The sequence below is a fragment of the Lemur catta genome, chromosome 5, assembly GCF_020740605.2.
Source record: "Lemur catta isolate mLemCat1 chromosome 5, mLemCat1.pri, whole genome shotgun sequence".
In the NCBI taxonomy this organism is placed as follows: Eukaryota; Metazoa; Chordata; class Mammalia; order Primates; family Lemuridae; genus Lemur; species Lemur catta.
The window spans coordinates 113,719,740-113,745,210 of NC_059132.1; the positions used below are offsets into that span (position 1 = coordinate 113,719,740).

The 25,471-nt window shown below is 55.9% G+C and overlaps 1 protein-coding gene and 1 long non-coding RNA gene across 2 annotated transcripts; one reads left to right on the top strand and one right to left on the bottom strand.

The window, feature by feature from the left end:
• Positions 1–14,906: 14,906 nt before the first annotated feature.
• On the top strand, positions 14,907–16,496 carry LOC123637727. Its single transcript, XR_006735038.1, has 3 exons — positions 14,907–14,940; positions 16,041–16,105; positions 16,459–16,496. It is a non-coding gene; the product is annotated as an uncharacterized LOC123637727 (long non-coding RNA).
• A 7,568-nt stretch (positions 16,497–24,064) lies between these two features.
• LOC123638842 (putative tripartite motif-containing protein 75) lies at positions 24,065–25,471 on the bottom strand. Its single transcript, XM_045552651.1, has one exon. It carries the CDS (start codon positions 25,469–25,471, stop codon positions 24,065–24,067), a length of 1,407 nt encoding a protein of 468 aa, XP_045408607.1.

A 25,471-nucleotide genomic window follows, 5' to 3' on the forward strand; every position in this document is an offset into this window, starting at 1 on the left:
AGGTCAGGAGTTCGAGACCAGCCTGAGTGAGACCCCGTCTCTAGTAAAAATAGAAATAAAAATTATCTGGACAACTAAAAATATATATAGGAAAAATTAGCTGGGCGTGGTGGCGCATGCCTGTAGTCCCAGCTACTAGGGAGGCTGAGGCAGTAGGATTGCTTAAGCCCAGGAGTCTGAGGTTGCTGTGAGCTAGGTTGATGCCACAGCACTCACTCTATCCCGGGCAACAAAGTGAGACTCTGTCTCAAAAAAAAAAAAAAAAAAAAAATAAGCTCCTATTCTGAGGTTCCTGGTGGATGCGAATTTGGGGGGGGGTGCTATCACAGCAGCTCTACCAGTGGCATGAGTAGTTGCCAGGGGTGTTCACCAGAGGGCCAGGTCCCCAGTGGCCCTGCTCCGCTCCCTGCCCAGGGATCCTGTGCACAGCTGGGAGCTCAGAGGTCCCCGCAGGAGGCCGGCTCTCAAGGGTGCGCATTCCCCTGCCCTCTGCTCATGCCTGAGCTGGCTGGGCTGTGCCCACTCCCTGCCTGTCAGATTCTGGACTCTGCGGCTGGCCTTGCACCTCCTGAGAGAGACAGAGACAAGAGAGTGAGGGAGACAGAGACAGAGACAGAGAGCAGGGGAGACAAAGAGGCAGAGATGGACACACGCAGAGGAGGGAGGGAGCAAGTAGGAGGTGTGGCCACCTGGGTGGCACAGCAACACCACATAACATCTTGGGAGTGCCACCTGCCCTGGAGCTCCGTGGATGGAACTGACTCAGTTTTACTGAAGGATGGTCACAGAGCCCCCCTGTTCTCCCCAACCATGTGAACCTGGTAGAAAGTCCCAGGGCCTTCCTGAACCAGTGGCATCTACACAGCCAGGTGTGGGGCAGGCCCTGGTGGGACCAAGCCTCCCAGGGAAGCCCAGAGAGGGGAGCTGGGGGATCTGTGTCCACACCTGTCCTACCCCTCTGTCCTCTGCAGCAGTGGGGTGGGGACGGGGGGCAGCTCTCCCTCCCGGAAGCCTCTCTGGCTGACCAGGCCCTGGGCTACTGCTTTGGGGCAGGAGGGTGTCAGGACGCTGACTTGGCAGCGGGGTGTCATGTGGCTGTGGGGTGCAGAAGTCTCGGGGACACAGGGCTCCTGGACAGCTCCCTGTGCCCAATCCACAGGTGCGGGACTGTGCAGGGGCTAAGGGGCTTCTGCCCGCCCCCGGGGCCGTGCAGGCCCCTCTCTGTCCCTCCTGCATGGTGTGACTCCTCCCTCAGCATTCACCCCCCACCCCCACCGGGGGGCTCCGGGTTTTGGAGTTTCATTCCAGGTGGCCTTGGGGCTGCTGGCAGTGGGTGGTCGGTCATCCTTGGCCACAGCAACTCCTGGACGTCTGTTCAGCCTCTCCCTGGAGAGACAGCAACGTTCACACCCTCCCCCTCCGCAGAGGCAAGGCAGGACCAGCCCCGTCAGACACCACCCAGCCCACAGCACACCTGGCTCCTGGCCCTGGGGTTTGGCTGCCCGCAGTCTCGGGCCTGCTGGGCCCCTCCCAGGACCTGGCCCAGGGCAGGCTCTGTCCTCAAGCGGCAGTGCCAAGGCCCTCACTGGAGCCACGTGGGGATCGAGCAGCCGGATGCCAGAACAGGGGCCTCGACCTGGTTCCTGTTTTGGGCAGAGAACCACCCAGCTCAGCACCTCACCTGCCTGGTCCCAGCCCTGTCTGTGTTCCTGGGCCTCCCCAACGTGCCCCATCATTTTGTTTGGAGTGGGCAGCTGCTGGGGGTCGGGGGGCTGAGGCAATACGGCAGTGATCAAAGCTCCTGCTTGTGAGCACTTGTGAGCACCTTGCGAAGCACCTCAGAATCCACCAGGGACACAACAGCCAAACTCAGGAGACGCTCGAGACACACGTGGGGGCCTCTGACCCTGGCAGACGGGGACTTTGTGAAAATTGGCTGGCCTCAGGGCAGACAGCTGTTAGGGTGGCCGTTGCAGAGAACACAGGGAAGGCTCAGGTCACACAGCGAAAGTTCCCGCCCAGGCTCTGGTCAGGTTCATTATACAAATGAGGGATTCACTGGCTTGGTCTGATTGGTCAGTGTGCCTGAGTCCTGATTCGTCAATACAGACGAGTCTGATTGGTCACTGCGGCTTACATCTAATTGCTCAATACAGCTGAGTGTCAATGGTTAGTGTGGCTGAGTCCTGATTGGTCAATGCAGCTGAGTCCTGATTGGTCCATTCAGTTGTGTCCTGATTGGTCAGTGAGGCTGAGTTCTAATTGGTCAGTGCAGGAGAGTCCTCATTGGTCAGTAAGGCTGAGTTCTGATTGGTCAGTGCAGCTGAGTCCTGATTGGTCAGTGCAGTTGTGTCCTGATTGGTCAGTGCAGCTGAGTTCTGATTGGTCATTGCTCCTGCATCCTGATTTGTCAATACAGTTAAGTCTGATTGGTCAGTGCAGCCGAGTTCTGATTGGTCATTGCAGCTGAGTCCTGATTGGTCAATACAGCTGAGTCCTGATTGGTCAGTGGAGTTGTGTCCTCATTGGTCAGTGTGGCTGAATTCTGATTGGTCAGTGTAACTGAGGCCTGATTGGTCAATACAGCTGAGTCTGATTTCTCAGTGCAGCTGAGTCTGATTGGACAGTGCAGTTGTGTCCCGATTGATCAGTGCAGCTTAGTTCTGATTGGTCAGTGCGGCTGGGGAAACATACTGTCCCAGCCAGGCAGGGACCTGACCAGAGCCACAGCCATGTCCTGCCACCCTGTCCCTTCTCTCCCGGGGCAGGGCCTGCCCCAAGGCGCAGACCCCGGGTCCGAGATGCGGGTGACCTTGAGGTCTGCTGAGGGACTTGGGAAGCCTCGCTCTGCAGAGGGAAACCTTCATCCTTTGTCGAGAGAAGAGAAGATTCTACCTGTTGGGCTGGCCTGAACCCCACACGTGTGTGTGCTGAGTCACAGCGGGGAGGGGGCTGCTCCTGCCATTGCAGGGCTGGCTCAGATGGAGACACCTTGCCAGCCCGACGGGGCCCACCCTGCTTACGGGGCACTGGGGGAGACACCGGGTTGCATCCCTCACCGGGCGTGCACTGGGCAGACAGGCTGGAGACGGTCCCCAGGAAGGAGCCTACGTCCCCGCCCTCTCACCAGCCAGTGCAGTGTGGCAGCAGCTGCCCTCATTCTGGGGTAGGTTTGGGAATGTGCCCTGAGCCACGGACCTAGCGGGGTGGGGGCTGAGCAGACAGCAGCGCACCCGTCTGCACCGGGCCAGGCGCTGGGGTGGGGGCCTGGCGCGCGCTGGGCCTGGGAGGAGCACCTGGTGCCCGGCAGGGGCCACCACACCCACCTCCTTCGCCTTCCACGGCCCACCAGGCCACAGGGCCACCTGAAGCCTTAAACACGGAGGAGGGAAAGGCCCCGCCTCCCACTTTCCAGCGCTTCCTGGGCTTTCCTAGGTCAGCCCGGAGCGGAGCAGCCTTTGCAGGAGCTCCCGAGACCCCGCACCCCTTCCGGGGGGCCGTGGGGCCCAGCGCACCCCCAGCCCTGGGAGGGAAAGGCCGCGGGCTGAAGGCTTCGCTCCTGGGGACCCCTCAGGGCTTCCCCCCCAAGTTTCGCCCCAGGGCCGACCTCCTGGGCCCACCTCCCGCGCCATCCTCCACCTGCCCATGCACTCCCCCACCCCTCCCATCCGCCACCTGCCCCGCCACACGCCAGACCCCCGCTTCCCCGGCGCCCCCTTCCCCGCCCCTCTCCGTCCTCCCCCAATCGCGGTCCTCCCGCCCCGCCCCTCTCCGTCCTCTCCCCCAATCGCGGTCCTCGCGCCCCGCCCCGCCCTCGCCCGCTGTCCGGCTGCGCCCCCGTGTGGCCGCGGGGTGACGAGCGGAGCCGCGGCGCGGGGCTGGGGGGGTGGGCGCGGACGGGAGGGGCGGGGCCGGGGCGGACAGGGGAGAGGAGTGGGGTCGGGGCCGGGGCACCCCGAGGTCCCAGGCCGGCCAAGCCTGACACTCCCCGCGAGCAGCATCGTGACGGTGGTTGTAATGAGTCGCTGAACGTGGCTGGCGGAAACAGATCATGCAGCGCGTGCTCGTGGTCCGCGGGGACAGCGCTAACACGCACTAGCTATTCTGGTCATCCTCGTGGGGAAACTGAGGCACACAAACCAGTGAAAAGGCCAAAGCAGGCCTGGGACTCAAACCCTGGACAGCACAAGCCAAAGCTGGGCCTGAGCCCTCACCCAGCCCTCGCCAGACCCTCGTCTGGCCTGAATGTCAGCTTAGACCCACCTAAATGTGACACAGCAGTAACTACTCTTGACGACTGAACTGACAGACGCTTTGAATGTCAAAGTCTCAGGTAAGAGTAAAGGCAGACACGTTTTTAAATGCAATTACTATTAGTTTAGCCAACGTTGAGGGGACTCGAAGTGGTGAGCAAGTTCCTGATTTTAGGTAAATTTCCTAGTGACGGGGGCTCGGCCTGCTCAGGGTCAGCCAAGTCCACCCAGAGCTTGAGACTGAGCCCGGGCTTTGGGTGCCTTGGACGGGTCTGGCGAGAGCTTCGATCACAGCTTCTGTCGCTGCTGGGGACAAGAGCCAGTGCAGCCCTAAATGCCCACGTGTGTGCCCGTTGCAGGGCTGGAGTCAGGGCCAGGTTGGTACCCCTGTACCCTGGGGATGGGATCCGTGCTGGCCGTGCGGTCCTTCAGGTGGGGAGGCAGGCACTGGCCTGGGACAGTGCCCTCCCCTCCTGGGAACATGCAGCCCTCCCTGGTTGGCAGAGGCTGCTCCATCTGCAGCGTTCGGTGAGGGGGCAGAGGCCAAATAAGTCCTTGCGGGGGAGAAGGGGTGGGCAGAGCTGTGGCCTGATCCCTGCCCCAGGCTGGCTGGAGGTCCCTTGCCTAAGAGAACTGAGGGTCACACCCCCTGGGCCAGAGGCCTGGCTGCAGAGGAGGTGCAGGGATTTCCTTCCCCGGGCTGCTTGGGGCCCGGAGACTTTGCACCTCTGTGCAGGAGACCAACAGGGGCTGGGACTCGGGCGCTCCCAGCCTGCTTCCCTGGTCTCGGAGCAGTGTCTCCGTCTGTTATGGCAACTGTCCCAGTTTGCCCGGGACCTTTGGTGCTAAACTGGGGGCTTTCCCCTGGTCCCCCAAGTTCTGCAACACGTTTAGAAAGAGCTACTTACTCGCCTCCCACACTTGACTACAGATGTACCTGTAGGTGACAATTTTAGTATTTTGCCAGTATTTGCCAGTCCTGTGGGCAACGAGCACCCAGGACCTCGGGAAGCAGGGTGTGAATGCCCTGCAGGTCGGAGCAGAGAACCTATTCCAGACACCCAGAGATGATTCAGAGAGCCTGTGCCTGGGGTCCTGCCCCAGGACCGGCCCCGGGTCTGTCCAGGTGCAGTCAGGGAGCGCAGCGAGGGCTGTGGATGTGGGGTTGGCACAGGACTTCCGCCCACAGGGTGGGGCAACTGCAGCCTTTACAGCAGGCTGGGGTTGCTGGGGTCACCAAATAGTAACCAGGCCTGACCCTGCTTAGCGTCCGAGATCAGCCAAGACCGGGCGCGTTCAGGGTGGTACCGCCGTAGACAAGGAAGAAAAGGTGGTGCAGAGCTGGGGAGAGTGAGGGCACCCTGGGGCCCACATCTGAGAACAAAAGGACGTCACCGCTCTTCTGCCCGAGGTGGCCTTGGTGGGGGCAAGTGGAAAATGACTTTTTGACGCCCAGTTCTAACCCAAGCTGGTTTCCAGACCCAGAGCCCACCCAGGGAAGGGGGACCAGGGTCCCGCAGCAGTTCCTGCATGGAGAGCGCGGGGTGACTGGCAGACCCGGCCCCTGGCTCACCTGCGGAGCCCCGTGGGCCCTGGGCGAGTCTCTCTGCAGGAGAGCGGTGGGAGGGGTGCAGCTCTGCTGTGGGGGCTCCTCTCACGGGTAGTTTTTAAAATAGCAAATGGGCCATGAGCACGGGCACCCACGCCGCCTCCCCACGCCTGAAGGACCTGCCACCCCTTCTGAAGGCCCTGGCAGCCTCCTGGTGGGGGTGACACAGTCTTAATAATGTATCGGGGTGTTGACAGCCTGCTCTCTGGTCCCCCAAGTAAAAGGAGTTTGGAAATAAGATGCCTTCCCCCGACTGTCTGACCCTGTCACCCTGGACACTTATGGCAGACCGTGTCCTGCAGTCCCAGGAGTCCCCATCATGTGCTCTGTGACATTGGAAGGGTGACTGGCCTGTTCACCTCTGGCGTCATGTGTCTGCTCCTTTCCTGTGCAGCCTCGGTGACATAGGGACGAAGGTCAGGGTATGGCAGGACCCCTCCCGAGGCCTCCCGAGAGCCCGCCAGGGTGCTGATGCCTCAGCTAGGTGCGCAGAGGCCACCCTGGCCGGCGGCACTGCGGGTCCCTTCCCCTCCCGGCAGGCAGGGGGGGGCGCCCTCCACACCATGATGGGGGTCCGGGCAGACGGGAGCGAGGGCTGGACAGAGCACCTGGACAGTGCAGCTGCGTCCTGATTGGTCAATGTGGTTGTGTCCAGATTGGTCAGTGCGGCTGAGTTCTGATTGGTCAGTGCAGTTGTGTCCTTATTTGTCAGTGTGGCTGAGATCTGATTGGTCGGTGCAGTTGTGCCCTGATTGGTCACTGCAGCTGAGTTCTGATTGGTCATTGCAGCTGAGTCCTGATTGGTCAGTTTAGTTGTGTCCGAATTGGTCAGTAGGCTGAATTCTGATTGGTTAGTACAGCTGAATTCCTGATTGGTCAGTGCAGTTTTGTCCTGATTGGTCAGTTAGGCTGAGTCCTGATTGGTCAGTACTGCCAACTCCGATTGGTCAGTGAGGCTTACTCCTGATTCGTCACCGAAGCTGAATCTGATTGGTCAGTGAGGCTGAATCCTGATTGGTCAGTGAGGCTGAGTCCTCATTAGTCAATGTGGTTCAGTCCTGATTGGTCAATGCAGCTGACTCTGATTGGTCAGTGAGGATGAGTCCTGATTGGTCAATGCAGCTGAAACCTGATTGGTCAGTGAGGCTGAGTCCTGATTGGTCAGTGCAGCTGACTCTGATTGGTCAGTGACACTGAGTGCTGTGTGGTCAGTAAGGCTGAGTTCTGATTAGTCAATGCAGCTTAGTCTGATTGGTCAGTACAGCTGACTCTGATTGGTCAGTGAGGCTTAGTCCTGATTGGTCAATGCAGCTGTATCTGATTGGCCGTTGCAGCTGAGTCCTGATTGGTCAGTGCGGCTGACTCTGATTGGTCAGTGCGGCTTAGTCCTGATAGGTCAGTGTGGCTGAGTCTGATTGGTCATTGAGACTGACTCCTGATTGGTCAATGTGGCTCAATCTGATTGGTCGGTGTTGCTGAGTCCTGATTGGTCAATGTGACTGAGTCCTGATTGGTCAGTGCGGCTGAACCTGATTGGTCAATGCAGCTGACTCGTGATTGGTCAGTGTGGCTGAATCTGATTGGTCAGTGCAGCTGAGTTTGATTGGTGTGGCTGAGTCCTGATTTGTCAGTGCAGCTGAGTCCTGATTGGTCAATGTGGCTGAGTCCTGATTTGTCAGTGCAGCTGAGTCCTGATTGGTCAATGTGGCTGCGTTTGATTGGTCAATGCAGCTGAGTCCGATTGGTCAGTGTGCCTGAGTCCTGTTTGATCAATGCAGCTGAGTGTGATTGGTTAATGCAGTTGAGTGTGATTGGTCAGTGTGGCTGAGTCTGATTGGTCAGTGAAGCAGAGTGCTAGTTGCTTAATGCAGGTTAGCTCCAGACGTGCTAAAGCTGATCCGAGGCTCAGGTTTCTGGGGAACTCCGGGTGCGGGCGCAGCCTGCAATCAGCAAATGGCCCCAGGTTCCATGTTAAATTCAGACCCGGCGACTGCTCGGGATCCGTCTTGAAGGATGGGCTTTCAGGTACACATTGGTCTGCATTCTGCCTCTGAGCCGGACCCGTCCGGGGCAGCGGCTGCAGCTGGCCCGGTCCCCCTAGTCCACTCGGGACCCCAGCGGCAGCGCAGGGGCCGAGCAGCGCCACGAGCCGTGTGCCTGGGAAGCGCCCAAGCGCCTGTGAAAGACGGATCGGTTCCGGGTCGCGTGGGCTGCGGGTCCGGCTGCGGAGAGTCAGCCGGCGCGGTCCGGGGCCTCCCGCAGATGCCCGTGAGAACGGCTGAGGCAGGGTGGGGAGGACGCCCAGCCCAGCCCGGATGCGAGGAGGCTCCTTAGGGCCCGAGGGATGGGGCGCGGACGGGACCTGGAAACAGCTGAGAACGGGAAATTGAGTGCAGTGCCTCGGGCCGGGCCGGGAGGCTTTCTGAAGACGCGTCTGTCAGAGCGTCGCCGCTGCAAGATCTTAGGTTTCTCCCGCGAGCCAGGTGCGGCGGGAGTGCGGGCAGCGAAAACGACGTCACCTGCGGGGGGGGGGGCAGTGGGGGGGCTGGTCTGACGCACGCAGCGGCTGGGCTGCGACGACCCGCTAGGGCGTCTGGGGACCGCCGCTGCGCCCTGGTGCCTTCGGCAGCTCTGTTCACTGCACGGGAAAGGTTTCTGACCGCACGGTCATCCCAAGCAGAACCTCGTCCAACGCAGGACAGCAGAAACCTTCCCCATCTCGCTCCTTCACTGGGGTCGACTCCTGGGGTGAATCGCGTCCTCGGGATTGTACACAACTGTCATCTTCACAACCTGAGGGTCATCGTCGGTGTTGGATTGTGCCCCGCCTCCCGCGTGGCTCTTCCGGAGCAGGGTGGGTAGTGGTGGCGAGGCTAACTGAATGGATGGGAATTTGGGTAAAAGCCATTGTGTGGCAAAGTCTCGTGGTGAAAATAACTCAAGCATTATTTCCCCTAGTTGGGAGAAGGACGCATGGGCCTGGTAGGTTTTTAAGAAGTCCCTGTCCAGGAGATGTATGGGGGCTGACGGGACAAGCAAAAGGCCACGGCTGTCACGAGGGGTCCTAGTTGCAGGACAGGTAGAGATTTAGGAACTGTCATAGATTCGTTGGCCACTCCGACCATCTAGATGAACTCAGAACCCCACGGAGGGCACAGAGACAGTGTGCCGGGGCTGAGGATAGACAGAGTAGCCCCAGGGTCACCCACATCTCCAATCGTCATATCTAACTCCTCTCCGATCTTAATATTTAATTCTCTTAGTTGGTTAATCTGGGTAGGGGTCGTGTTCCATGAATGTCCCTGGAGTATCCCTGCTTTGCTGTTGGGAGAAGTCCCAGGGACTTTACCAGGATTTAGCTGTAGCCAAACATTGGAGGAATTCAGGGGATTTAGGATCCATTCCAGGACACAGGTAGATAACAAGGACTTGAACACAGTGCACAGGGCCTCAGTCTACTAGCAGGTGTGCTTTAGTTTTCCTTAGAAGCATGATTTTCTTTGTCCGCGTTGATCGTATAGGAATTTCAGGTTCATTATACAAATGAGGGGTTCACTGGCTTGGTCTGATTGGTCAGTATGGCTTACTTCTAATTGCTCAATGCAGCTGAGTCTGATTGGACAGTGAGGCTGAGTCCTGATTGGCCAGTGCAGCTGAATTTGACTGGTCAGTGAAGCTGCTTCCTGATTGGTCAGTGCAGCTGCGTCCTGATAGGTCAGTGTGGCTGAGTCTGATAGGTCAGTGAGACTGAGTCCTGATTGGTCATTGTGGCTGAATCTGATTGGTCGGTGCGGCTGAGTCCTGATTGGTCAGTGCAGCTGAGTCCGGATTTGTCAGTGAGGCTGAGTTGTGATTGGTCAGTGAGGCTGAGTCCTGATTGGTCAATGCGGCTCAGTCTGATTGGTCAATTCGGCTGTGTCTGATTGGTCAGTGCAGCTGACTGTGATTGCTCAGTGAGGCTGAGTCCTGATTGGTCAGTGTGGCTGAATCTGATTGGTCGGTGTGGCTGAGTCCTGATTGGTCAGTGCAGCTGAGTCCTGATAGGGCAGTGTGGCTGAGTCTGATTGGTCAGTGAGACTGAGTCCTGACTGGTCAATGTGGCTGAATCTGATTGGTTGGTGGGGCTGAGTCCTGATTGGTCAGTGCAGCTGAGTCTGCTTGGTCAGTGTGGCTGAACCTGATTGGTCAATGCAGCTGAGTCCAGATTGGTCAGTGCGGCTGAATCTGATTGCTCAGTGCAGTTGCGTCCTGAGTGGTCAATGTTGCTGAGTCTGATTGGTCAGTGCGGCTCAGTCCTGATTGGTCAGGACTGCCAAAGATACTAAAGATGTTAAAAGGTTTGAAGTACTTCACTAAACAGAGTCATAGGTCACTAACAGACTCAAATAACTTTTGTTTCTTTGAAATAAGAAGTCAAAAGTATATGAGTCTAAACTCTTATTCAATTAATGTTCAATTACTGTTTTAGAATTCTCTTATTTGGATAATATCTATATATTCAATGAATATTCATCATTTAACTTCACTTAGTAAAACTCTAAGGGTATATTTACTTAAAATATTTGAGAAACCTCCCCAAGTAAACATATTACAAAATGTAACCATTATAAAAAATTTATTTCCAAATTTTTTTCCTAGCCACATCTACCCAATTTATTCATTCTTAAAAATTGTGCCTGGAAAATTTCATGAGGCATCAGACAAATATAGCCATCATCCCGGGCTAAATTTTCATGCCAAGAAAGCATCATAAAAGTCAGAACCTTAAATATATGCATATTTAGCTGAAGACCTAGCCGTTCCCATCAAACCAATATTAGACCAGTCTCATCTGCCAAAAGATTACTAAGTCCTGTCCATTTGAAAAGCATCTGGGCTTATTTGCATAATTTACGAATACTCATTTATTTATAAGCCAATTTGGTACTATAGGCGATATACAAACAGACCTTTGTAGACAGTCCTGTTTGTTGAAGATGTCATTTCTCCCCATCCAATTATCTTGATATCCTTGTTTAAAATTGATTGACCATAAATGAAAGGTTTAAGTCTGGACCTCTATTCTGTTCCACTTGTCTGTAGGTCCATCTTTATGTCAGCGTCACACTGTCTTTATTGCCATAGCTTTGTAGTAAAATTGGATGTCTGGTTGTGTAAGTTCTTCAATTTTGTTCTCTTTCAAAATTGTTTTGGCTGGCATATTGTCTAGATGCTCTGAATTTCCATACACATGTGAGGATCAGCTTGTCATTTCCACTAAAAAAAGGCGTTGCCAGGGTTCAGTAAGGATCCTGGTTAGTCTGTAGATCAGTTTAGGGGAAAACTGCTTCTTAACAATATTTTTTTGCAATCTGTGAATACTGTAGATCTTTCCATTTAATAGACTGTCTTCAACTTCTCTTAGCCATGGTTTACAGCTTTCAGGGTATATATTTCCACCAATTCTGTTAAATTTATTCTTTTGGTAATATTATGAATAGAACAGCTTTTAAATAGAACTTAGATTTTCCATTGCCAGTGTATAGAAATGACTAAGTGTTGTATCATGATATTGTGCCCTGCACCTTGTTAAGCTAATTTATTATTTCAACTAGTTTTCAAATTTATTTTTCAGGATTTTATTGCCTGAAAATAAACATAGTTTTACTTTGTGTTCTGTATGCCTTCATTTTTCCTGCTCTGTTGTGCTGGCTGAAATGTTAGTGCAGCATCAAAGTGGTGGGAGGGCATGCTCTCGCTGTCCCCAGTCCCAGGAGAAGCTTTCAGTCTTCCCTGTGACCACACACCCAACTGCTGTAGCCACACACGTAACCTCACACACCACACACACCGTACAGACACACACGCAGCCTCACACAGAGACAGGTGCACACACATCACAGAGTCCTAGGGCCATACCAGGAGGGAAGCAAAGGAGTGTGACTGTGGGGTCCCCAGCCCTTGACAGACTTGAGGCAGAGGGACAGCAGTACCTGGTGAAGTCCTTCCTCCATGTGCACTGCTGCTCTCCAATTGTTTTTTGTTTTTGTTTTTCTTTTTTGCTGTTCTGGGTGATACAGTCGAATGTGTCCAACTTCCTGGACACGAGACAGGGGAAGGAGGACAGGGCAGGGAGCTCCTGGGGCCAGGTGTGTGGGGGGAGCCTGGCTTCCTCGGGTGCCAGGAAAGAAGTAACCCACAGTGGGGCCTGCAAAGCCCGGGAGGCCGTCACCACCCCCTGTCCGAGGCAGCGAGCTGTGAACAGCCGGTTTCAGGGGGAGGGGATGGTGCTGGGGGGCCGACCATGAGGGGGCCTGCCCCAGTGACCAGCCACCAGCACCAGGCGGCTTCAATGTGCTTGTCAGTCACACTTAAATAAAGTTAGAGGTTCGGTTCCTCCGGCATGCTCCATGTCCACAGGCTCTGCAGCTACCATGGCTGGAGGCTGCCCACTGGGCTGTGTGGAGGTAGAACATTCCGTCATCTGGAAACTTCCACTGGACGGTGCTGAAGCAAAGTCTCACTGAGCTCGTAGCTGTGCGTGTGCCCAGCAAGTGGTCGCCCCACTGGTGACCCGTGTTGGCGGCCACCCCGTCCCCAGCGTTCTCCCCAGGTGTCCCCCATGCGACGCACGCAGGTGTCCCGGTCAGGGCTCCCGTCTCTGTTTCCGCTTCAGCTGACAGGTCATGGCGGTGTCACCCGTTCCTCCTTTGGGACGGGAACTCGTCAGGGCTCATCCTGCCGCCCCCCACTGGCTGAGCACTCGCAGACGCTTGCCCTCCTCGTCAGGAGCGCTGTGCACAGGGCTGCCTGTGACACTCGTCAAGCCCCGATGACAAAACGGCATAAAAGCCACAGAAAGCAGGAGGCAGCTCACACCTTGCAGAGGTTGGGCTGGAGTGAGTTTTGGTGCCAAACTGGTGGTGCAGCTGAGTCCTGATTGGTCGATACAGCTGAGTTCTGATTGGTCAGTGCAGCTGAGTCCTCATAGGTCAATACACCTGAGTCCTGATAGGTCAGTGCAGTTCTGTCCTGATTGGTCAGTGTGGCTGAATTCTGATTGGTCAGTGCAGCTGAGTCCTGATTGGTCAGTAAGACTGAGTTGTGATTGGTTAGTGCAGCTACGTCCTGATAGGTCAATACAGCTGAGACCTGATTGGTCAGTGCAGCTCTGTCCTGATAGGTCAGTGTGGCTGAATTCTGATTGGTAAGTGTAACTGAGTCCTGATTGGTCAGTGCAACTGTTTCCTGATTGGTCAGTGCTGCGGCATCCTGATTGGTCAATACACCTGAGTCCTGATTGGTCAGTGCAGTTGTGTCCTGATTGGTCAGTGCGGCTGAATTCTGATTGGTCAGTGCAGCTGAGTCCTGATTGGTCAATAGAGCCGAGTTCTGAATGGTCAATACAGCTGAGTCCTGATTGGTCAGTGCAGTTGTGTCCTGATTGATCAGTGGGGCTAAATTCTGATATGTCAGTGCAGCTGACTCCTGATTGGTCAGTGTAGTTGTGTCCTGATTGGTCACTGCAGCTTCATTCTGATTTGTCAGTGCCACTGAGTCCTGATTGGTAAATACAGCTGAGTTCTGATTGGTCAGTGGAGCTGAGACCTGATTGGTCAATAGAGCTGAGTCCTGATTGGTCTCTGCAGTTGTGTCCCGATTAGTCAGAGAGGCTGAATTCTGATTGGTCTGTTTAGCTGAGTCTTGATTGGTCAGTGCAGTTGTGTCCTGATTGGTCAGTGAAGCAGAGTTCTGATTGGTCCGTGCAGGTGAGTCCTCATTGGTCAGTAATGCTGAGTTCTGATTGGTCAGTGCAGCTGAGTCCTGATTGGTCAATACAGCTGAGTTCTGATTGGTCAATGCAGCTGAGTCCTGATTGGTCAGTAAAGTTTCGTCCTGATTGGTCAGTGAGGCTGCATTCTGATTCGTCAGTACACCTGAGTCCTGATTGGACAATAAGGCTGAGTTCGGATTGGTCACTGCAGCTGGGTCCTGATTGGTCAGTGCAGCTGAGTCCTGATTGGTCAGTGGATTTGTGTCCTGACTGGTCAGTGAGGCTGAGTTCTTATAGGTCAGTGCAGCTTAGTCTGATGGGTCAGTGCAGTTCTGTCCTGATTGGTCAGTGTGGCTGAGTTCTGATTGGCCGGTCCAACCTCCACCCCTCCCATCCCCGACCTGCCCCTCCACACGCCAGACCCCCGCTTTCCCGGCGCCCCCACTTCCCCGCCCCTCTCCATTCTCTCCCAATCCCTGTCCTCCCGCCCCGTCCCGCCCTCGCCCACTGTCCGGCTGCGCCCCCGTGTGGCCACGGGGTGACGAGTGGAGCCGTGGCGCAGGGCTGGGGGGTGGGTCGGACGGGAGGGGTGGGGGCGGGGACGGGGCGGAGAGCGGAGGGGACTGGGGGCCGGGGCCGGGGCACCCCGTGGTCCCGGGCCGGCCAAGTCTGACACTCCCCGCGAGCAGCATCGTGACGGTCGTTGTAATGAGTCGCTGAACGTGGCTGGCAGAAACAGATCATGCAGTGCCTGCTCGTGGTCCGTGGGGACAGCGCTAACACGCACTAGCTATTCTGGTCATCCTCGTGGGGAAATTGAGGCACACAAACCAGTGAAAAGGCCAAAGCAGGCCTGGGACTCCAACCCTGCACAGCACAAGCCAGAGCTGGGCCTGAGCCCTCACCCAGCCCTCGCCTGACCCTCGTCTGGCCTGAATGTCAGCTTAGACCCACCTAAATGTGACACAGCAGTAACTACTATTGACGACTGAACTGACTGGCGGACACTTCGAATGTCAAAGTCTCAGGTAAGAGTAAAGGCAGACACGTTTTTCAATGCAATTACTATTAGTTTAGCCAACGTCGAGGGGACTCAAAGTGGTGAGCAAGTTCCTGATTTTAGGTAAATTTCCTAGTGACGGGGGCTCGGCCTGCTCAGGGTCAGCCAAGTCCACCCAGAGCTTGAGACTGAGCCCGGGCTTCGGGTGCCTTGGACGGGTCTGGCGAGAGCTTCGATCACAGCTTCTGTCGCTGCTGGGGACAAGAGCCAGTGCAGCCCTAAATGCCCACGTGTGTGCCCGTTGCAGGGCTGGAGTCAGGGCCAGGTTGGTACCCCTGTACCCTGGGGATGGGATCCGTGCTGGCCCTGCGGTCCTTCAGGTGGGGAGGCAGGCCCTGGCCTGGGACAGTGCCCTCCCCTCCCGGGAACATGCAGCCCTCCCTGGTTGGCAGAGGCTGCTCCATCTGCAGCGTTCGGTGAGGCGACAGAGGCCAAATGAGTCCTTGCGGGGAGCGGGGTGGGCAGAGCTTTGGCCTGATCCCTGCCCCAGGCTGGCTGGAGGTCCCTTGCCTAAGAGAACTGAGGGTCACACCCCCTGGGCCAGAGGCCTGGCTGCAGAGGAGGTGCAGGGATTTCCTTCCCCGGGCTGCTTGGGGCCCGGAGACTTTGCACCTCTGTGCAGGAGACCAACAGGGGCTGGGACTCGGGCGCTCCCAGCCTGCTTCCCTGGTCTCGGAGCAGTGTCTCCATCTGTTATGGCAACTGTCCCAGTTTGCCCGGGACCTTTGGTGCTAAACTGGGGGCTTTCCCCTTTCCCCCCAAGTTCTGCAACACGCTTAGAAGCAGCTACGTACTCACCTCCCACACTTGACTACAGATGTACCTGTAGGTGACAATTTTAGTATTTTGCCACTATTTGCCAGTCCTGTGGGCAAGGAGCACCCAGGACCTCGGGAAGCAGGGTGTGAATGCCCTGCAGGTCGGAGCAGAGAACCTATTCCAGACACCCAGAGATGATTCAGAGAGCCTGTGCCTGGGGTCCTGCCCCAGGACCGGCCCCGGGTCTGTCCAGGTGCAGTCAGGGAGCGCAGCGAGGGCTGTGCATGTGGGGTTGGCACAGGACTTCCGCCCATAGGGCGGGGCAACTGCAGCCTTTACAGAAGGCTGGGGTTGGTGGGGTCGCCAAGTGCTAAGCAGGCCTGACCCTGCTTAGCGTCCGAGATGAGCCAAGACCAGGTGCATTCAGGGTGGTACCGCCGTAGACAAGGAAGAAAAGGTGGTGCAGAGCTGGGGAGAGTGAGGGCACCCTGGGGCCCACATCTGAGAACAAAAGGACGTCACCGCTCTTCTGCCCGAGGTGGCCTTGGTGGGGGCAAGTGGAAAATGACTTTTTCACGCCCAGTTCTAACCCAAGCTGGTTTCCAGACCCAGAGCCCACCCAGGGAAGGGGGACCAGGGTCCCGCAGCAGTTCCTGCATGGAGAGCGCGAGGTGAGTGGCAGACCCGGCCCCTGGATCAGCTGCGGACCCCCGTGGGCCCTGGGCGAGTCTCTCTGCAGGAGAGCGGTGGGAGGGGTGCAGCTCTGCTGTGGGGGCTCCTGTCACGGGTAGTTTTTAAAATAGCAAATGGGCCATGAGCACGGGCACCCACGCCGCCTCCCCACGCCTGAAGGACCTGCCACCCCTTCTGAAGGCCCGGGCAGCCTCCTGGTGGGGGTGACACATTCTTAATAATGTATCGGGGTGTTGACAGCCTGCTCTCTGGTCCCCCAAGTAAAAGGAGTTTGGAAATAAGATGCCTTCCCCCGACTGTCTGACCCTGTCACCCTGGACACTTATGGCAGACCGTGTCCTGCAGTCCCAGGAGTCCCCATCATGTGCTCTGTGACATTGGAAGGGTGACTGGCCTGTTCACCTCTGGCGTCATGTGTCTGCTCCTTTCCTGTGCGGCCTCGGTGACATAGGAACGAAGGTCAGGGTATGGGAGGCCCCTCCCGAGGCCTCCCCAGAGCCCGCCTGGGTGCTGATGCCTCAGCCAGGTGCGCAGAGGCCACCCTGGCCGGCGGCACTGCGGGTCCCTTCCCCTCCCGGGGGGCAGGGGGGGCGCCCTCCACACCATGATGGGGGGTCCGGGCAGACGGGAGCGAGGGCTGGACAGAGCACCTGGACAGTGCAGCTGCGTCCTGATTGTTCAGTGCAGCTGTGCCCCGATTGGTCAGTGCGGCTGAGTTCTGATTGGTCAGTGCAGCGGAGTCCTGATTGGTGAATACAGCTGCGTCGTGATTGGTCAGTGCAGCTGAGTCCTGATTGGTCAGTACAGCTGAGTCCTGATTGGTCAGGGTGGCTGAATTCTGACTGGTCAGTGCAGCTGAGTCCTGATTGGTCAGTGCAGTGGTGTCCTGATTGGTCAGTGAGGCCGAGTTCTGATTGGTCAGAGTACGTGAGTCCTGATTGGTCAGTAAGACTGAGTTCTGATTGGTCAAGGCTGCTGCGTCCTGATTGGTCAGTGAGGCCGAGTTCTGATTGGTCAGAGCACGTGAGTCCTGGTTGGTCAGTAAGACTGAGTTCTGATTGGTCAGTGCTGCTGCTTCCTGATTGGACAATACAGTTGAGTCTGATTGGTCAGTGCAGCAGAGCCCTGATTGGTCAATACAGCTGAGTTCTGATTGGTCATTGCAGCTGAGTCCTCATTGGTCAGTGCAGCTGAGTCCTGATTGGTCAGTGCAGTTGTGTCCTGATTGGTCAGTGTGACTGAATTCTGATTGGTCAGTGCAGCTGATTCCTCATTGGTAAGTGCAGTTGGGGCCTGATTGGTCAGTGAGGCTGAGTCCTGATTGGTCAGTGCACGTGAGTCCCGATTGGTCAGTGAGGCTGCGTTCTGATTGGTCAGTGCTCCTGCATCCTGATTGGTCGATACGGTTGAGTCTGATTGGTCAGTGCAGCTGGGGAAACATACTGTCCCAGCCAGGCAGGGAGCTGACCAGGGCCACAGCCGTGTCCTGCCATCCTGCCCCTTCTCTCCCGGGGCAGGGCCTGGCCCAAGGCGCAGACCCCGGGTCCGAGATGTGGGTGACTCTGAGGTCTGCTGAGGGACTTGGGAAGCCTCGCTCTGCAGAGGGAAACCTTCATCCTTTGTCGAGAGAAGAGAAGATTGTACCTGTTGGGCTGGCCTGAGCCGCACAGGTGTGTGTGCTGAGTCATAGCGGGGAGGGGGCTGCTCCTGCCGTTGCGGGGTTGGCTCAGACGGAGACGCCGTGCCAGCCCGACGGGGCCCACCCTGCTTACGGGGCACTGGGGGAGACACCGGGTTGCATCCGTCACCGGGCGTGCACTGGGCAGACAGGCTGGAGACGGTCCCCAGGAAGGAGCCTACGTCCCCGCCCTCTCACCAGCCAGTGCAGTGTGGCAGCAGCTGCCCTCATCCTGGGGTAGGTTTGGGAATGTGCCCTGAGCCACGGACCTAGCGGGGTGGGGGCTGGGCAGACAGCAGCGCACCCGTCTGCACCCGGCCAGGCGCTGGGCCTGGGAGGAGCACCTGGTGCCCGGCAGGGGCCACCACACCCACCTCCTCCGCCTTCCACGGCCCGCCAGGCCACAGGGCCACCTGAAGCCTTAAAGGCGGAGGAGGGAAAGGCCCCGCCTCCCACTTTCCAGCGCTGCCTGGGCTTTCCCAGGTGGGCCGGGCGCCCCCAGCTGCACGCCCGGCTCTGGGACCCTCTGCCCGCGGCCCGGGGCGGGGCAGCCTTGGCAGGAGCGCCCGAGACCCCGCACCCCTTCCAGGGGGCCGTGGGGCCCAGCGCACCCCCAGCCCTGGCAGGGAAATGCCGCGGGGCTGAAGGCTCCGCTCCCGGTGACCCCTCAGGCCTTCTCCCCATGTTTCGCCCGAGGCCCGACCTCCTGGGCCCGCCTCCCGCCCCATCCTCCACCTGCCCGTCCATCCCCCTCCCCTCCCATCCCCCACCTGCCCCGCCACACGCCAGACCCCGGCCTCCCCGGCGCCCCCTTCCCCGCCCCTCTCCGTCCTCTCCCCATCCCGGTCCTCCCGCCCCGCCCCGCCCTCGCCCGCTGCCCGGCTGCGCCCCCGTGTGGCCGCGGGGGGACGAGCGGAGCCGCGGCGCGGCGCTGGGGGGTGGGCGCGAACGGGAGGGGCGGGGCCGGGGCGGACAGGGGAGAGGAGTGGGGTCGGGGCCGGGGCACCCCGCGGTCCCGGGCGGGCCAAGCCTGACACTCCCCGCGAGCAGCATCGTGACGGTCGTTGTAATGAGTCGCTGAACGTGGCTGGCGGAAACAGATCGTGCAGCGCGTGCTCGTGGTCCGCGGGGACAGCGCTAACACGCACTAGCTATTCTGGTCGTCCTCGTGGGGAAACTGAGACACACAAACCAGTGAAAAGGCCAGAGCAGGCCTGGGACTCCAACCCTGGACAGCACAAGCCAGAGCTGGGCCTGAGCCCTCACCCAGCCCTCGCCTGACCCTCGTCTGGCCTGAATGTCAGCTTAGACCCACCTAAATGTGACACAGCAGTAACTACTCTTGACGACTGAACTGACAGACGCTTTGAATGTCAAAGTCTCAGGTAAGAGTAAAGACAGACACGTTTTTAAATGCAATTACTATTAGTTTAGCCAGCGTCGAGGGGACTCGAAGTGGTGAGCAAGTTCCTGATTTTAGGTAAATTTCCTAGTGACGGGGGCTCGGCCTGCTCAGGGTCAGCCAAGTCCACCCAGAGCTTGAGACTGAGCCCGGGCTTCGGGTGCCTTGGACGGGTCTGGCGAGAGCTTCGATCACAGCTTCTGTCGCTGCTGGGGACAAGAGCCAGGGCAGCCCTAAATGCCCACGTGTGTGCCCGTTGCAGGGCCGGAGTCAGGGCCAGGTTGGTACCCCTGTACCCTGGGGATGGGATCCATGCTGGCCCTGCGGTCCTTCAGGTGGGGAGGCAGGCCCTGGCCTGGGACAGTGCCCTCCCCTCCCGGGAACATGCAGCCCTCCCTGGTTGGCAGAGGCTGCTCCATCTGCAGCGTTCGGTGAGGCGACAGAGGCCAAATGAGTCCTTGCGGGGAGCGGGGTGGGCAGAGCTTTGGCCTGATCCCTGCCCCAGGCTGGCTGGAGGTCCCTTGCCTCAGAGAACTGAGGGTCACACCGCCTGGGCCAGAGGCCTGGCTGCAGAGGAGGTGCAGGGATTTCCTTCCCCCGGGCTGCTTGGGGCCCGGAGACTTTGCACCTCTGTGCAGGAGACCAACAGGGGCTGGGACTCGGGCGCTCCCAGCCTGCTTCCCTGGTCTCGGAGCAGTGTCTCCATCTGGTATGGCAACTGTCCCAGTTTGCCCGGGACCTTTGGTGCTAAACTGGGGGCTTTCCCCTTTCCCCCCAAGTTCTGCAACACGCTTAGAAGCAGCTACTTCCTCGCCTCCCACACTTGACTACAGATGTACCTGTAGGTGACAATTTTAGTATTTTGCCACTATTTGCCAGTCCTGTGGGCAAGGAGCACCCAGGACCTCGGGAAGCAGGGTGTGAATGCCCTTCAGGTCGGAGCAGAGAACCTATTCCAGACACCCAGAGCTGATTCAGAGAGCCTGTGCCTGGGGTCCTGCCCCAGGACCGGCCCCGGGTCTGTCCAGGTGCAGTCAGGGAGCGCAGCGAGGGCTGTGCATGTGGGGTTGCCACAGGACTTCCGCCCATAGGGCGGGGCAACTGCAGCCTTTACAGAAGGCTGGGGTTGGTGGGGTCACCATGTACTAACCAGGCCTGACCCTGCTTAGCGTCCGAGCTCAGCCAAGACCGGGCGCAATCAGGGTGGTACCGCCGTAGACAAGGAAGAAAAGGTGGTGCAGAGCTGGGGAGAGTGAGGGCACCCTGGGGCCCACATCTGAGAACAAAAGGACGTCACCGCTCCTGTGCCCGAGGTGGCCTTGGTGGGGGCAAGTGGAAAATGACTTTTTCACGCCCAGCTCTAACCCAAGCTGGTTTCCGGGCCCAGAGCCCACCCAGGGAAGGGGGACCAGGGTCCCACAGCAGTTCCTGCATGGAGAGCGCGAGGTGAGTGGCAGACCCGGCCCCTGGCTCACCTGCGGACCCCCTTTTAGCCATGGATGGCTTTCAATTACCTGGAGTCAATTGTGGACCAAAAGTATTAAATGGAAAATTCTAGAAATAAGCAATCCATCAGTTTAAAATTGCATTCCGTTCTGAGTAGCATGATGAAATCTCGAGCCTTCCCACACTGTCCCACCCTGGACGTGAATGGTCCCTTTGTCCAGCGTATCCCCCACTGTTGGTGGTCCCTGCCCCATGGTCACTGAGCAGCCCTTTGGGTTATCAGGTCGACTTTCTCAGCTTCGAGGTGCTTGTGTTCCAGTGACCCCTATTTTACTCAGTAATGGCCCCAAGGCACAACGGCAGTGGTGCTGGTGATTCATATATACCACAGAGAAGCTGTGAAATGCTTACTTGAAGTGGAAAGGTGACAGTTCTTGACTTAAGGAAAGAAAAAAAATGCTATGCTGAGGTTGCTAAGAACCTATAGCACAATAACATTTTGTGAGAGAGGCAGAGACCACATTCCCGTAACTTTTATCACAGTATATTGTTATAGTTTTCTATTTTACAATTATTATTAGTAACTCTTACTGTGCCTGATATGTATGTATAGGAAAAAAACATAGTGTATGTAGAGTTCCTTACTGTAAGGGTTCAGGTGTCCACTGGGGGTCTTGGAACGAATCCTTGCCCATCACGGGGGCTACTGTGTGTAATTTACTTACTAACCTTGTCTCTCTCCCCTGACTAGGATGCAAGCTCCGTCTTTGCTCATTACTGTATCCCCGTACCCGGAACAGTGCCTGGCACAAGGAGGCACTCAAACATTTGCTCATGAATTAATGTAACTAACTTTAGTGATTTCACCACTGAATCTAGTAGAAAAGTGACTCTTGCATAAGCTCCGAGGTCGTCTATGTCATCCAGCCCTAACCTGGGCTCAGTTTTCACTTCCTTTTTAGGAAATCCTGAACTGAGAGATTATTTTAAAGGTCTCTTTTAGAAGTTCACCTCTAGGACACAATAAAAAATAACAATATCAGAAATAGATAAAAGACTGATAGTTTTTATAAGACAAAAAGAGGTAAGACTGATACTTTTTATAATCAGTGGTATTTACTATTATCCTGAAGTGCTCATCAATTGAATACACTTGGATAAAGGGGAAGATTTAATACTATGTGTATGGGATGGTTTTATATCTAGAAAAGTTAAGAATTGACTGTTAAACTATTAGAAAGCAAGAGTGGCAACCTGTAAAACATCCAGGTCAGCAGCTATCTTACCATCAAGAACGAGTTTTAAATACAGTGGGAAAAGGCACCATTGATGATCATGTATGAAAAAATATTCAATATTTTTTAGTCTTCTAGAGCTCTGCTATCATTAATAATCCAATCTCCTATTAATAAATCTTGAAGATGTTTCTGTGATTATAGGGGAACTAGAATATGTTCAAATAGAAAGTTTAGCTGGGACACAATGGGTCACACCTGTGATCCCCACAATTTGGGAGGCTGCGGTGGGAGAATGGCTTGAGGCCATGAGTTCAAGACCCACCTGGACAACATAGGGAGACCCCATCTCTATGAAAAACGAAAAATTTAAAAAGAAATAGAAATTTCAAATTGGGGGAAATATAAGTTATTCAATAAAAGAGTTAAACTCTATATATCACCCTCAATAATCATATCCATTTCAGATATAGCAAAGACTTAAAAGTTTAAAAATGGGCCGGGCGCGGTGGCTCACGCCTGTCATCCCAGCACTCTGGGAGGATCGCTGGAGGTCAGGAGTTCGAGACCAGCCTGAGCAAGGTGAGACCCGTCTTTACTAAAAATAGGAAAAATTAGCCGAGCGGGTGCGGGTCGCGCGGGTCCCTCCGCCGGGCCGGCTGCGCGCGGCTCCCGGGAGGAGAAGCCGACGGGGCGACCGGCGCGGCGGGGCGGCCTCGTCTCCTGTCGGCGCTGCGGCCGGCGGACCTGCGCTCAGTCCGAGCCTGCCGGAGGGGGTGGGCAGGCGCGGGGCACCGCGTGCCACTCGGGTCGCCGCCGAGCTTGCTGTGGCAGAGCCTCCCCGAGAGGAGGTGGCCGCTATTGCTGGTGTAGACAATGAGGGCGAGGAGACTGGCCCAGCTGGGTGGGGTCAGAGGACAAAAGGCTTTTTATGCTGTCCTGAGATGCTGAAATTTTACCCTGTAAGCAGTGAAAAGTCTGAAGACTTTTAAGTAAACACTGGTGTGTTGGATCGTTTTGGCTATAGCGTGCGTGGACGATGGGTTAGAAAGTGGTAAGAGTAGAGTCAGGAGTTGGAGAGCAGCCTGAGAAAGAGTGAGACCCCCTCTCTACTGAAAGTAGAAAAAATGACCCGGGTATGGTGGCAAGCACCTGTAGTCCCAGCTACTGGGGAGGCTGAGGCAGGAGGATTGCTTGAGCCCAGGAGTCTGAGGTTGCTGTGAGCGAGGCTGACGCCACCGCACTCTAGCCTGGGCAACAGAGGGGGACTGTCTCAAAAAAAAAAAAAAAACCCAACTTGTCAGAGATAGTTATAGGTGGCTTCATAGTTAACAATGCTCTCAGTTGCTTTTCAATTTAAAGTGATTATTTGAATCCTGTTATTCAAGGCTAAAACACATAGCTCTCTTATTTTTGAATTCAGTTTAGAATAGTTTTAGCATTTAGAGTAGTGTAAAAAGTTCTAAGCTACTGCATACATTTTATGATTTGGATCACTGGTTTTTTTTAAAGCACCATTAAATATTCTAATACTTTTAGTTTTGTAATTTAGATTGTGAAAGGAATAATGGATGCTAAGTATTACATCTGTTTATTGGGAAGGGAATTTTGTTACGAACAACCAGGAATCTTTTATATTGGAGCACAGGTTTTTAAAAAACCATAATTTAAAAACCATTTACCCTTGAAGAGTAAAATGTGAGTGTTTAGCAGGGACATTTCTAAGAATAGAATAACTTAGGCTGGGTGTTGTGGCTCACGCCTGTATTCGTAGTACTCTGGGAGTCCGAGGCAGGCAGATCTCTTGAGGTCAGGAGTTTGAGATCAGCCTTAGCAAGAGGGAGACCCTGTGTCTACTAAAAATAGAAAGAATTAGCCGGGCATGGTGGCGCGCACCTGTAGTCCCAGCTACTCGGGAGGCTGATGGAGGATCGCTCGAGCCCAGGAGTCTGAGGTTGCAGTGAGCTGTGATGACGCCACTGCACTCTAGCCAGGGTGACAGAGCAAGACTCAGTCTCAAAAGCAAAACAAAACAAACAAAATTTCTGCTTGGAAATGCTGAAACGGTGAAAGAAAAAATTGGAGGGATTAGATTTACAGATTTATTAATACACTATCGTAGGCACCTTCCATTAAAAACAACAACTAGTAAAATGGTTCAGCCTCAGGGGACTTTTCATTCACAATCTGCTCCTGTACAAACCCTGAGAGGCTTTGAATCAGGTCCTACCCGGAAATAAGGCCGAAGAGGTCCACTGAAGGTGTCACTGAAAGTACAGATGCGAGATTTCTCGGCCATGTCATAGAACGAGATCTCACCCAGCTCGTAGTCCAGGAAAACGCCAATGACTCTGTCCTTCACGTCTAGAAGAGGGGCTGGAACAGCTCCGGGGGCGTCGTAGCCACTGTCCTGCAGCCGGACCGCCCAGCACCCCTGCCAGGGCGATGGTGGCCTCCTGGCCTTCGTGGGAAGAGAGTCCTTGCACACGCCAACGGCCCATTCAGACTTGTCTCCCACTTCCACTTCCCAGAAGTGCCTGCCAGAGTGAAAATACGGAAAACCGAGGACAACCAGTCTGCCTGTAAATCTTCTTGGAAGAGCACGAACCTTTTGTTTTCTCTTTGTAAATCTCACGCATTTCTTATCCTCAGAGACCATCAGGTTCGGGTGTGCCGTTTCGGGGTCTAGCATCACATCTACTTTGAATCTCCTTATGATTCTCTCAAGGGCCGAATACTGGGGAGGAAAACTGCAGCCTTCTCTCCTCAAATGAATCGAGAAGACTGATGGGCTAGCCTCATTTTCAGACCTGTAGAAAACTTTAATTTGTGATAGCATTTCCACTTCAGACAGCCCGCTGAGCTCTACGACCTTACTTAATTGACTTTTGAGTGTGGAAAGGTAGTTTGAAAATGCTGTTATGTTGGCGCTGAGTTTCTGTTCAATGTCCTTCTCTTCTTCGTCTAACCTGGAGAGCATTGCATCTTCCTCACGGTCTAAAAACTGGTTCAGGTGCTCAAATTCAGAGGATAATTCTTGCCTCTGGTTTTCCACCCTCTCTCTCAGTTCCAAGGGTTTTTTCCTTTGAATGCTTATTAATTTTTGAAGGTCTGCCAATCGCCTCTTCAGGGCCTCCATGTAACCGCGGAGCCTCTTCCTGTGATGAGAGGCAGCCTCCTCTACGGGCCTCACGTGGTGGCCGCGGTGCTCCGGGGCCTGAGTGCACAGGGGACACAGCATCTCCAGGTCCTCCTCACAGAAAGCTCTCAGGACCTGGCTGTGCTTGTCGCACAAGGACGTCTCTTCCTGCCCCTTTTTATTGCCTCTGGGGCTGTGCAGCAGCCTGGCGATTTCCACCATCCTGCCCAGCTGGGTGTTGCTGCGGAAGTGCCCCTCCTCGCAGCGGTAGCGGCAGACGGGACACGGGAAACTGTCCTGCAGGTCTGCCCAGGACTGCTGGACGCAGGAGCGGCAGAAGTTGTGCCCGCACTCGATGGTGACCGGGTCCCTCAGGTAGTCCAGACAGATGGGGCACTTGGCTTCCGCTTGGAACCCTGCCACCGCTGCCGCCACTGCTGCCAT

Coding starts and splice junctions, on each gene's coding strand:
- LOC123638842 (XM_045552651.1), bottom strand. CDS start 25,471: ATGGCAGCAGTGGCGGCAGCGGTGGCAGGGTTCCAAGCGGAAGCCAAG.